The 13,120-nt window shown below is 43.6% G+C and overlaps 1 protein-coding gene across 1 annotated transcript in view; it reads left to right on the top strand.

Moving 5' to 3' along the window:
- FBXL7 (F-box and leucine rich repeat protein 7) overlaps positions 1-13,120 on the top strand; it is a 498,006-nt gene that overhangs the window by 181,928 nt on the left and 302,958 nt on the right. The window contains exon 2 of the mRNA XM_030207251.1: positions 8,494-8,583. Within this exon, the coding sequence (XP_030063111.1) occupies positions 8,494-8,583 (90 nt within the window). The remainder of the gene's footprint in view (positions 1-8,493; positions 8,584-13,120) is intronic.

Genomic DNA, 13,120 nt, shown 5'->3' on the forward strand with positions numbered 1-13,120 from the left:
TATCCTATATAATAATTCTCACCTCCAACAGGATGTGCTTGGGACCGTGCCTGCCGGAACAGTGACAGACAATTTGGCAAAGCAAAACAATCTGAGTGCTGCCCATTAGGACACAGGGTTGATAGGAGAGTTTTAAAAGACTGAAGGAACCGAAAGTGTTAAATGGGGGGAGGGGGGGGGGAGTTCTGAACGACTGAAAGACATGAACATTTGGGAAAGGAAAACAATCTGAATGCTGGCCATTAGGACACAGGGTAGATAGGAGAGTTTTAAAAGACTGAAAGAAACGAAAGTGTTAAACTGGAGAAGGGGGGGGGGGGGGGGGTTGTGAATGACTGAAAGACATGCAAATTTGGGACAGGAAAACAATCTCAATGCTGGCCATTAGCACACAGGGTACATAGGACAGTTTTAAAAGACTGAAGGAACCAAAAGTGTTCGGGGGGGGAGGGGGGGGGGCAAGTACTGAATGAATGAAAGAAATGAAAATTTACGAGAGGAACACAATCTGAATGCCGGGCATTTGTACACAGGGTAGATAGGACACTTTAAAAAAAAATGAAGGACGTGAAACTATTACATCTTGGGGGAGGGGTGAGGAGGAAAGCGGTGGGGTATCCGGATACTGGGCGTTAGAGCCAAGGGGGGTACATAGACTTTTGAAAGCCTTAAGGAACCCAAAGTGTGGGAAGAAGGAGGAAAAGGAGGGGAGGGAACGGGGTGAGGGGCATTAGGAACAGGGGAGGGGGCCCTGTCACACACTCTCATTCTCACACACACACTGTCACACAGACAGTCTCACTCTGTCACACACCCACACATTCACTCTGGCTCTCTCTCTCAAACATACACACTCCCAGGAAAACCTTGCTAGCGCCCGTTTCATTCGTTCCAGAAACGGGCCTTTTTTACTAGTTATTGAATAAAGAGCCTATGGGCTATTACTGTTGAAGTGTGCCTGTTTCTCCTCTTTTGCTCTATGTGCTGTCAATGCCAACATATGTTTAGTATATTTATTGGTTGCAAGTGGTGACTTATGTTCTAGAAAGGAAAGTCCAATTCAATTAACTAGGTCAAACATCTCCAGTTCATAAATCACTCGTCATAGCTGATATCTAGTCTAGACATTTTGCTGGAGTTGGACTCTTGTGCGGAAGCTATGAATCCACAGCCAAAAGTCTGAACTGAGTTAATTTTTTGTCAATCAGAAGACCTTTGGAGTTGATTTAAGATCTTAAATATGTTCCCCTAGTCCCAGTTGGCATGTAGGTGTATATTTGAGAGCAAAGGATTAGACAATGGTTTAGAAAAGTTTCTAATAAAGAGTGAAATCCTGCGGGTCAATATTGAAATCCTGCAGACAGCAATTTTTAAAAATTCCAGCCCCAGTGTTTAATGGGCCCTTTTACAATGGTGTGTTAATGTTTTTAGCGCGCACTAAATGGGCGTCTCTAGGGTTTAGCGCATGCTAATTATTAGTGCGCCTTTGTAAAAGACTCCCTAAATCACACATTGAATGCTCCTATAGGTATAGTCAGTGGTGCTGAATGTAATACGATGGCTGGGCTGTATGTATGTATCACCAGAGCTTTTCCCTTCCCTGCTCATCTCCCCCATCTTCCACCTCGCTCCCGCGGCCATAGCTGTTTTTCTCGAGCCTTCTTTTACAAAGCCTTGCTACCGAGTCTCAGTGCAGCAAATGAGAAGAAGTCCATTCAATTCCTATGCGCCACGGGCACAGCAGGGAGTAGCAGGTGCAGGGCTTTATGCGTTATTAGCTCTGCCAATCCCCTGCCCCAGAACAGAAAGTTGATGTCAGTAGGGCAGGGGCTTGGCAGAGCCAACAGCGTGCATCTGAGCACTGTTGCTTCACGCCTTTTACTCTTTGATTTGCCCGACGCTGCTGCTCATTGGGAGAAGCAGCAGTGGCCCTAGGAGAGTTGCTGGATGGGGAGAGAAAAGGCAAGGGGAGAAATGCTTTGTTTTCTCCTGACTCCCAACAGCCTTCTGTTTTCTTCTCTGCTTTTATTGGATTTTTTATATTGGAAACCACTCTGACTTTGTTTTACAAAATAGAGTGGTATAGCAAATGTCTTAAACTATTAAATTTTTCAACCAGTGAGATCCAAGCTTTAGACTGATGTTCCGGCCACCTTTCTGGGCATTGCAAGCCAGAATTTCTGACTATATTCCCAAGGGAATACTGTGGCAACTTCTTCCATCTCTGTGGGAATCCCTTGACTACTTCTTCAATCCCTGCAGGATTTCCATGATCCCCATTCCTGGAGGAAAAGTCCATAGTCTGTTATTGAGATGGACATGAGGGAAGCCACTGCTTGCCCTGGGATTGGTAGCATGGAATGATGCTACTAATTGCAGACCTTCTAACTCTCCCACATTCAGTGGGAGACTCCCGCTTTGGTGGGTCATCTCCTGCACTCCTGCCAAAATGGCAAAGTCTCCCATTGAGACTGTACACCAGGGGATTCATTGCCGCCACTGCTGCTTCTCTTGATGAGCATCAGTGGCCGTGGGAAAACAAGAAAAACAAGTGTGGGGCTGCAGTAGCCTTCAGGCATGCGCTGTTGGCTCTGCCAGTCCTGCCCCCCAGAACGGGAAGTTGGCATCAGTGGGGTCAGAGGATGGCAGAGCCGACAGCACGTGCCTGAAGGCTGCTGCAACCCCGCCCTTGCTTTTCTTGTTTTGTCGTGGCCGCTGCTGCTCATCGGGAGAAGCAGTAGTGGCTAGGAAACACTGGGTACTGGGTGGAAAGAGGAGGGGAAGGGGGAAAGGGCATGGAGAGGGAGGCTGGAGGTGATATGGAGAGAGCAGAGGGGAGAAAATGAAAGAAGACTAGGGATGCTGGATGGAAGAGGGGTACAGAGATAGAGAGATGAGTGGAAAGATGGGAAGAAAAAGAGTAGAAATGGAAAAGGGCAGGAGTGAGAGAGAGAAGCCGCTGGGGAGAAGCATGGGGAGAAAGGGGGAGGCCCTGGTTTGTCAGATGGAGAGAGAAAGTGAGAAATGCTGGATGAAAGGAGGGAGAGAGATGGAAAATGCTGGAAGGAGGGGGAAGAAAGAGGGAAGTTGCTGGATGGAAGGATAAGGCAAGAAAGAGGAAAGAAACTGGAAGGATGGGGTGAGGGAGGGGATATGCTAAATGGAAAAAGGTAGAGAGAGAGAGACACTAGATGGGAAGGATTGGGAGAGAGGGTAGATGTTGGATTGAAGGATGGAGAGAGAAAAAGGGGAGATGCTGGATGGAAGGGTATGGAGATAGAGGGGATGCGCTGGATAGAAGGATGCAGAGAGAAAGAGAGAGACACTAGAAGGATGGGGGAGGGGAGAGAGAGGGCACATGCTGAATGGAAAAGGGTTGAGAGAGAGAGAACTAGCTAGAAGGAAGGGGAGATAGAGGGAGACATTGGATAGAAGGATTGGGAGAGGGTAGATGAGTGGAAGGATGGGGAGAGAAAGAGGGACGAAACTGGATAGATGGGTAGGAGAGAAAGAGAGGAGATGCTAGATGGAAGGATAGAAAGAGAGGAGATGCTGAATGGAAGGATGCAGAGAGAAAGAGGGGGAGACACTGGAAGGATGAGGAGAGAAAGAGGGGAGATGCTGGGTAGAAAGGGGGAGAGGATAGAGTTAGTGAAAGACTGGAGAATAAGAGGACGAGGCATTGAGAGAACAAAGGTGTGAAAAAGATGAAAAACCATAGGTAGATGAAGTAAAAAGAGGGGAAATTAAAGAATGGATAGTAAGAATGAATTAAATCTGGACAGAGAAAAATAAAAGAAAACAAAGAAGGAGAGAAAAATGACAAATGGACAGGAAACCCTGACAAGAGAGTTAAGAGAAGACGAAGGAAAGCAGAATCAAGAGAATGGGACCAACACAATTAGAAAAAGTAAATGGCCAGATAACGAAAATACAAAAAAATCATTTTCTTTTTAATTTAGGATAAAGTAATGTGGTAGGTGTGTTAATAAAGGTTAATAAATGCAAATAAAATGCAAAATAGAAAATAAGGTGATACCTTTATATTGGACTGATTTTAATATATTTTTGATTAGCCTTCAGAGACCAACGCTGGGCTAGATGGACCACTGGTCTGATCCAGTATGGCTATTCTTACGTTATGTTCTCTATTTCGAATATTGTCCTGACCGTATATTGCTAATATACAACACCTTTTAGGACAGCAGAAGCCTGGCCTTATGGTGTCTGCTTTCATATTTTCTATCAGTTGAAATATTCTTTTTCATTTGTTCCATTATGTTTTACCCCTGATATTTTTCAGTGGCTGTACATCAGCTGTTTTAAACTTATGGCTTAGAGGGATCATACCTGAATTCTTCTTGTGTTAATGTATATATGCGTGCACAGCATACAGCATGTCATGCTCCAAGCTGTTTACAAGTACAGCTCAGGAGATTTAACCTTTGAGATTTGTTGCTGTTGATATTCTGTTCGTGACGGCTGAGGGGAGACATGATAGAGGTATATAAAATAATGAGTGGAGTGGAACAGGTGGATGTGAAGCGTCTGTTCACGCTTTCCAAAAATACTAGGACTAGGGGGCATGCGATGAAACTACAGTGTTGTAAATTTAAAACAAATCGGAGAAACATTTTCTTCACCCAATGCGTAATTAAACTCTGGAATTCGTTACCGGAGAACGTGGTGAAGGCGGTTAGCTTGGTAGAGTTTAAAAAGGGGTTAGACGGTTTCCTAAAGGACAAGTCCAAAAACCGCTACTAAATGGACTTGAGAAAAATCCACAATTCCAGGAATAACATGTATAGAATGTTTGTACGTTTAGGAAGCTTGCCAGGTGCCATTGGCCTGGATTGGCCGCTGTCGTGGACAGGATGCTGGGCTCGATGGACCCTTGGTCTTTTCCCAATGTGGCATTACTTATGTATTTATGAGAAGGAAACAACCTTCTTGTGCATGCAGCAAGGACAGTCCTGGAAAGTGCTGAAACGCAGCTTATCTGTTTTTCTAGCACAGAAATTGCACTATGGAACTTAATTTACCGCTGAAAGCCTAAAAGCTCCAGCATACCCACACCTTGAGAAGCCCAGACCTCCTCACATCCAAGCAATATGAACACCAGGCATAATACAGAAACCCAAGGAGTGCTTGATTGAAATAACAGAGCAGAAAAGTCTCCTGCTAACATTCCTGGGATTAGAAGTTTCCTTAAGTGCCAGAAGCATGGTGTCAGCTTTCTCTTCTTACAGTATAAATTAAAAAATGTACTATATCTGATTGAAAACATAACTTCAGGACTTTTCAGTCGAAAAGCTGCTTATAACCAAGTAAGGGTGTTAATGGGAGCATATTTTGGGGAACAGTATTTGGTTTGTCTTCTTTCTGCTAGGCCAGCTCAGTGGTTCAGGGTGGTTTGAATCCTGGGTCACAGGGGCAGCAGAACTGCTTTTTGGTTGAAGGGGCCAAATAAACCAATCTCTGGCCCCCACTCCCAAGCTCTCTATTTGGTGATGATGTTTGTGCAAAGTATTGGTAGGACCCAGTGGTGTAGCCACAGGTGGGCTTGGGTGGGCCAGGGCCCACCCACTTAGGGCTCAGGCCAACCCAACAGTAGCACACGTTTAGCGGTAGCTGGTGGGGATCCCAAGCTCTGCCAGCTGAAGACTTCCCCCTGATGGTAACGAAAATGCTACTTTCCAGGATACCAGCACCTGCACATGCTCAGTTTTCAGCGCATGCCTGATGCAGACTGCCAAGGTGGAAAGAAGCGTTTTCCTACCAGCTTAGATATTTTTTTGGTGGGGGGTGGAAGGTGGAGGGAGAACACTTGGTGCCTACCCACGTCTTGCCTAGACCCACCCAAAATCTGTTGTCTGGTAGGGCCTCTTCTGTGCCCCACCCTATTCTGCTGCCTATGCCAAGTCAGGTCTCTGTTCCTCAGATCGAGTAGGGCTGGGGATGCTATGGAGATAGTGCTTAGTTGTAGTCATTGTGCAAGGGTGATACCTAGAGGCTGGACATAAGGGCACATGATTACAGGGTTATATAATAATCTCAGATGAGTAGTCACAAGCTGAGGATTTGTGGGTGCAGAGACTGAGCTGTATGAAAAGGTGTGGAAAGTCTTCTTGAGATAGGCCTCTGGCTACTCTTTTTGATGAATGCTCTACATCTATCTGCTCTTATCTTTTTTGGATGTCACTGTCTGAGGGCTCTCACCTTCTCCCCATGTCTTCCACATTGATATCTGCTTCCTCATCATCCTCCACACTATTTTTGACTGTACTTCCTGTTCCTGGTATACCCTTCACCTCCTTTCCTTCTGCTTCTTGTAATTCCTACATCTGGGGGATAACAAGGGTGGAGCTTTTGATCATTTCGTCTCCAAAAACTCCACATAGTAGCATAGTTAACATAGTAAATGACGGCAGAAAAAGACCTGCATGGTCCATCCAGTCTGCCCAACAAGATAAACTCATATGTGCTACTTTTTGTGTATACCCTACTTTGATTTGTACCTGTCCTCTTCAGGGCACAGACCGTATAAGTCTGCCCAGCACTATCCCCGCCTTCCAACCACCAGCCCCGCCTCCCACCACCGGCTCTGGCACAGACCGTATAAGTCTGCCCAGCATTATCCCCGCCTCCCGCCACCGGCTCTGCCACCCAATCTCGGCTAAGCTCCTTAGGATCCATTCCTTCTGAACAGGATTCCTTTATGTTTATCCCACATAACTCCACATAGGAGCTATTTTTTGTCATTTCTGCTACCTATTTTGGCATTATTTTCTTTGTGACCCTGGGTTGCCTGTTATCTCTCCTTTATGTGCTGGTCATATTCCTACAGTCCAGGCTTGATCTCCAGTACATTGCTCCCCCCCCTTGAGAAAGTAAGATGTTGGATTGTGTAGCTGCTTTGTTGCTGGGCTAAAGTCCAGTACATGAAGCAGGGGTGCATGTCTTTAAACCATTAGAGGTCAACTACCAAGGTGGAAGAAAAGGATAAAACTAAGTACGTTCGTAGTGGTCCTTTGTTTATTTAAGCTATTAGAGCCAGGTGAGGGGCCATAGGCCATTTGGGACCTAAGGTTCTCCTTTACAGTAGTGGAGACTTTCTGTAACCCATTGATGGCTGAGCATTGAGTTGTTGATTGTTGATAGTTTTAGCAGAGATTAATTTACCACCAAGTGGACGGCCCGGCCTATGATGGCCAGCCTCCTTCTTACTTTCATTTTTGTGAAGAGGAACCACATTTGCCTGTCTCTGTTCCTCTAGAACCACTCCTGACTCTAAAGTAGTGTTGAAAATGTAAAACTTGAGTTGCCAGGACTTCCCTAAGGGACAGATGCGCAAAAATCACTGTAAAAATGTGTACGTTTAGATCCACAGTTGAAGTTTCTGATTTCAAAATAGCGAGCAAAGCTCAAAGGAAATCGCATGCAAATGAACTGCATGAAATTTCAGCAAGTAGCTCATAGGGAAAGTGCTTAGCGCATGTGTAAAACAGTCACTCACTAAGTGTTGTTGCAATATGCATGCCCAAGAAAAAAAGGGATTCTATGTAGGTTGCCCAAAATGCATTAAGTTTTGTCTTAACACACTATAATAAAGAATTTTAACACTCGACAATGCCAAAACTAATGCTTCATCAGGAAGGGGTATCTACACATGCGTTAACATTCAGATTAATGTGCAATACTTGCTCCGTTAATGCAGAGGCACTTAGCGCTTCTTATGTAGGAGGCAGTAAGCAGTCCTGTGTTAACTCTATATTAGCCAGTTAGAAGTATGCATAGGCGTATTCTATAAAGTATGCCTAAATTTAGGCGTATTTTATAGAATAAGCATAACTTTCTGCATGGTTATTTAGGCTAATTATATAAAATAATACGCTGAGCACCCGTCCTCGTGACTAAATTTAGTAGTGGCAGTTAAGTCAAGTAAAACGTGATGTAAATGCTGACGCCTAAATTAGGTGCGTACTTGGTGTATTATGTAACGCGCATAGATTTTAGAAAAGCCCATGGCCCACCTATTCCATGCCCATGGCCACGCCCCCTTTCCAACTATGCGACTTAGAATTTACAAGCATCATGTTATAGAATAAGCTTAGACTTCTGAACATAAATTCTAATTAATGCCAATTAGTGTCAATAATTGATTGTTAAGTGGCAGTTATCGGCGCTGATTGGCTTGTTAAATAATTAAGTTGCGTGTGCAAATCCAAAATACGACTGGATTTGTGCATGCAACTTAGCTCACTCTATATAGAATCTGGGGGTTAGTGTGCTTTCATTCTCTCTATCCATGCCAGAAAGATTCTGAAGAATTCAATATTGCGTGGTTTAACCTGTGGAAACAGACAAACTACCAGAAAACCCTTTAACTCCTTGTACTGTAGCTATGAGGGACTGTGACGGCGCCACTTCTTGGCACCTTATGTTGCTCACTAAATGAACTGATGCTATTTCCTACTCTGCTCACTTTCATAGGCAAAGGCAGCTCAAGCATCTCATCCGACGTGAGCTCAAGTACAGATCACACTCCGACCAAAGCCCAGAGGAATGTGGCTACCAGTGAAGGTAGGCGTCTGGTATTCATTTTCTTTTGTATTTCTCTGGATTTCTGCTTGCCATCACTGTATTCAATACTATATTTTCAGGAAATATATGTGTATAGATAGAGAGAGAGAGAGAGAGAGAGAGAGATGTATGCATTCATATACAGACACCTATGCAAAATATATCTGGAAATGCTCTAAAGTAATACCAAGATTCTTGTTCTAAATAGAAGAAAGTCAGCTTGAGACTTGATAAAGAACATTTTCAGAAGTATTTAGTAGACTGCCATGATTGTGTTGAAACTGCAGATGTGGTTTTGGAACTGTGTCCTATCCAATGGGCTGTCTTGTTTCAGATCAGTGTTAAACGTTACAATTATTTAAATGTTTTTAGGCTGTTTGGAAGCCTTGAAACCTTTGGTTTCTATGATGTTATAAAGCACAGTGTTCAGTGGGAACAAACCTTGAGAAGGTAAAGATTCTGACCACAAAGTCAAACATGCCTTGAGTAACAGTGAACAGGTGGAAATACTTCCAGCTGGGACTTTGGCTTACTGGTGAATGGTTTTGCGCTAGGGTTATATACTTTATGTTTAAGTGTTTTGTTTCTCTGTAGTTAGCATTTGCCTGAAATAATTGGCTGTAATAGTAGCTTGTACCATTAACTGAGATTAAGCCTTTTGCCCTCAACTGTATGGGAGATGGAAATGTAAAACAGAGGAACAGCTTGAGTGATGAGTGTTAATAAAAGGTGGAGCAGGGAGGAATAATCTCTTTGACTGTGTTAATAGACCCAAGTATGCTAGCTATTGCATAGATCTGTTTTGAATTTGAACCCCATGTAAGCTCTCTAAAGTAGTGTCTGTATTGGGCAGAGTACAAGAGGACATCGGGTCAGAAAATACAGTTCTGTCTGACAGTCGTTCTAGGAAGAGGAGCAGCTGCTATGGTATTTTACAGTAAAGATGCATGAAAATGTTGAGGTCAAAACTGAACCAGATGGACTTCCATCCATCCCCTTTCAATCTGCTTCAGATGATGGAATTTTGGGAATTTTGAGTCAGGTCCACCAATTTGTAGGAATCCACATTGGATCTGCCTGCCAAGGATCCCTCAAATTCAATACAGACTCACAGATTCAAGGCGTATCTATTTAAGTTTAATTAACTAATTTAACATAACATAAAATAACATAACATAACATCTAGACTTGTATCACGCTCACACCTTTCAGTTCTAAGCAGTTCACAAAAACAAAGAGCCAGAACAAGCTTCAAAACCTCTAGACAGTGGTGTACTGAGGGCAGGACGGGGCGGTCTGCCCCGGGTGCACTCTGCAGGAGGGGTGCAGGGAGCACCCATGCGGCTGTTGGCTCTGCTGGTTCCCTGCTCCCTCTGCTGTTGCTTCCTGTTCCGGGGCAGAGAGATCAGGGAACCAGCGGAGCCGACAGCCGCACGGCTGCTCCCAGCACCCCAGCAGGTAGGAAGAATGCACCCGGGGGGGGGGGGGAGGGGCTTGAAGGTGTGGAGGTGATGCACCGGGGGGGGGGGGTTGTGCTGCACCTGGGGGGTGTCATCCTGCACCCGGGAGGGACAGATGATGCTGCACCCGGGGGGGAGGGGGGTTGCGCAGCAGCGATCTGCCCCTGGTGGCAGCCGACCGAGGAACGCCACTGCTTCCAGAGGGCATTCCAAACTCTTTCATGAATGGTTGCACAGCTCTGATGTATGACACAAGAAGCCTGATGCTTCCTTCAGTTTCACTCTTTGGCACCATCTTGGCAGTCTAACTCCACATTCACCACTAATGCTCCTCCTCTCCATTGTCTTGTGGAGAGAGCACAAGGCTTAAGCTTGAAATTGCAGGAGAGACTGCTTTTGCTGAGCCCTGATCTCTTTCTCCAAATCATGGCACTGTGGGGGCAGAATGACTGAGCACATGCTCCCAGATGCATCACAACAGGCCTTGTTTTCCTGTAGCATAATTCCTTTCTAAACAATGTGGAAGGCAGAAGGATGGACAGTCATGAAGACTGGTCTGGCAAGAGTGTGCGCACATTCTTCAGTGTCTTGGTTCCTGCTCTTCTCACATGTACTGTCATAGGTCTTGTTCTTTCTACTGGTGAAGAACCAATTTTTCCTTCTGGTAGTCAATGGAATTGGGTTTGTTTTGTAAGATTATGCATTAGCTGATATGTTTTAAATGTTAGTTTTATTTTTCATATTGATTTAATTGGCTTTGGTGGATAGAAATTTTTTTTATAATTTTGGTATATTGTAGCAGGCTTTGGAGCCTCTTTACTGAGCTGTGTTATCTCTTAATGTGCAAGTGAGCATATACCAACAACCACATTAACTGATAATGCATGCTAATTGCCAATGTTAACAGTTAACATGTAAGGAGGCGTAGAAATTGGTTGGGATGGTGCCTTTTAGTTAATGTGGAGGCAGTTATTATTTGTTAACGTGGCAGATAATGTGGAATAGTTGAAACCACCCTAATAGGTATAACTGCATTGCATTATTTGCCATGGATTTGACACACAGTAATGGGAAACTTCTAGGGACACCTCCAACAGTTAACACAGAGTTTTTCAGCTTCCGTGTATTAATTTTGACAATGCAAAATAACTGCAAAATTTTACTACACTTTAGTAAATATGGCCCTTTGGTTATTATTGGAAGTAAGGTATGGACACGATATTTATTAAAATGAATATCTATGATGTGATAGTTACAGTTTCAGGATTCATCCCTCTCCTAGTTCTTTAATAAACTCCAGGGATGCTAAAACATTTTTAAAGAGCATACTTCATGTAAAAGTCAAGGTTTGAGAATTAAAACTCAGGGTGGCAGGGTTGGGGGGAAAGCAAGTTGGCTCTTCACAAGTGCCCTGTTAATTCAGATCAGTGGTTCATCAAGATCAGGGTCTAGACTTCAACAGAGGCCAACCCAGGTTATTTTGAAGTACCCAACAGATATAGCAGATAATACATCTTTCCACTAAAATAGGAAGTTATTCTCATGTCTGTCTCACTTATAATGGACTTTCCAAACCTTTTTTAAACCTATGCATGGAAATGCCGGCATCAGCTGCTCATACATATGTAATATTTAACATACACTTGCAAGTATTATTAAAATATGACAGCAGACCGCTCCGCTGAGAAGTCGCCGTCATGCTACAACAGCTCCAGACCTCCCAGAAAATTTTGCACATTAAAGGTAAGCACTGTTTTCTGTGCATCATTTGGAAACAGCTGTGCATCGTTCGGAATGCTCATTTTAATACTAATTGGCTTGTTATATATTTGCATAGGATTATCATTGGCTACCCATTGCGAGTGATAAGATCGACGTAGAACCCCTTTGTAGGGGGCTCCAGCAGAGAATCTCTTTGTCTGGCAAGGCTTGGGCATCCGCATCCAGTGCCACAATATTGTAGGGAGCTTGGGCCCAAATTGGGGGGGGGGGGGGGGATCTGTCCTACACCCCTGTTTTCTACTAATTTTATAATTGTTGTGTCATCTCCAAATTTGATCACCTCACTATTTGTTCCTTTTTATAATTTGTTAATGAAAAAGTTACACCCATAGCAGCCAGTAAATGGGTGCTGAGTACCCCCAATATTGAGCAAGCTTCTTCATTATGTTTAAGGAAGGGTGATTTGTATTGTGTTTGACACCTCCAATCATTTTGAAATCTTTGCGCCTATGGACAGGGGTCTTAGTACAAATCCCTTAGGCAAACCACTATTTACCTCTCTCCATTGTGAAACTGACTTTTTAGTCCTTCACATTTGCTTTTTATTTTTTTAGCCAGTTACCAATCCTAACTAGGATATTGTCTCCTCTTCCACAATGTTTTAATTTCCTGAAGAGCCTCTCTTGAAGGACTTTGTGAAATCTAGATGCATTTAATTCATATTTTTCAAAGAACTCAAATTGCTTTGTAAGGCAGAACTTTTCCCTTGCTAAATTCATGCATCGTCAGAGACAACTATCAGCTAGACAACCATTTGAAAATGCTTAAATGGTAAAATCATTTTCTCTTGGTTTGAATTTTACATTGAATCTGTGGGCCTATAGTCCCGATCTTTCTAAGAAAAGGAGGGGCCAGGCCTTTGCCAAAGTCCATAGATAACATAGGGTAAAAGGTAAAACCAGGTTTGGTTCAGCCGGCCTATATGACTTGGAGCCAGTATCTCAATGTATAACACCAACTAGCAACAGATTGGCTGATATTCAGAACGAGTCATTCACTGTGGGTGGTGAATGTATAACTTGCTTACTAGAATGCAGTAGAATCTTGATTATCCAACATAAATGGGACCGGCCCAGTGTCGGATAATTGAAAAGTCATGTAATACAGAAAACAATGGTAACCCCTTAAAAAATGCATAAAGAAAGGCATAGAGTTCCTGATTTTCAAAAATTCTTTATTAACAGCACTATAGCACAGTCTGCAGCATGATTACAGTGCAAAAATATTCTGTAATCACTGTACTATACTGTAAAATAAGACCACCACAGAACTGTAAAAACACAATCAGGAAGAGT

The sequence above is a fragment of the Microcaecilia unicolor genome, chromosome 1 (assembly GCF_901765095.1).
Source record: "Microcaecilia unicolor chromosome 1, aMicUni1.1, whole genome shotgun sequence".
Taxonomy (NCBI): domain Eukaryota; kingdom Metazoa; phylum Chordata; class Amphibia; order Gymnophiona; family Siphonopidae; genus Microcaecilia; species Microcaecilia unicolor.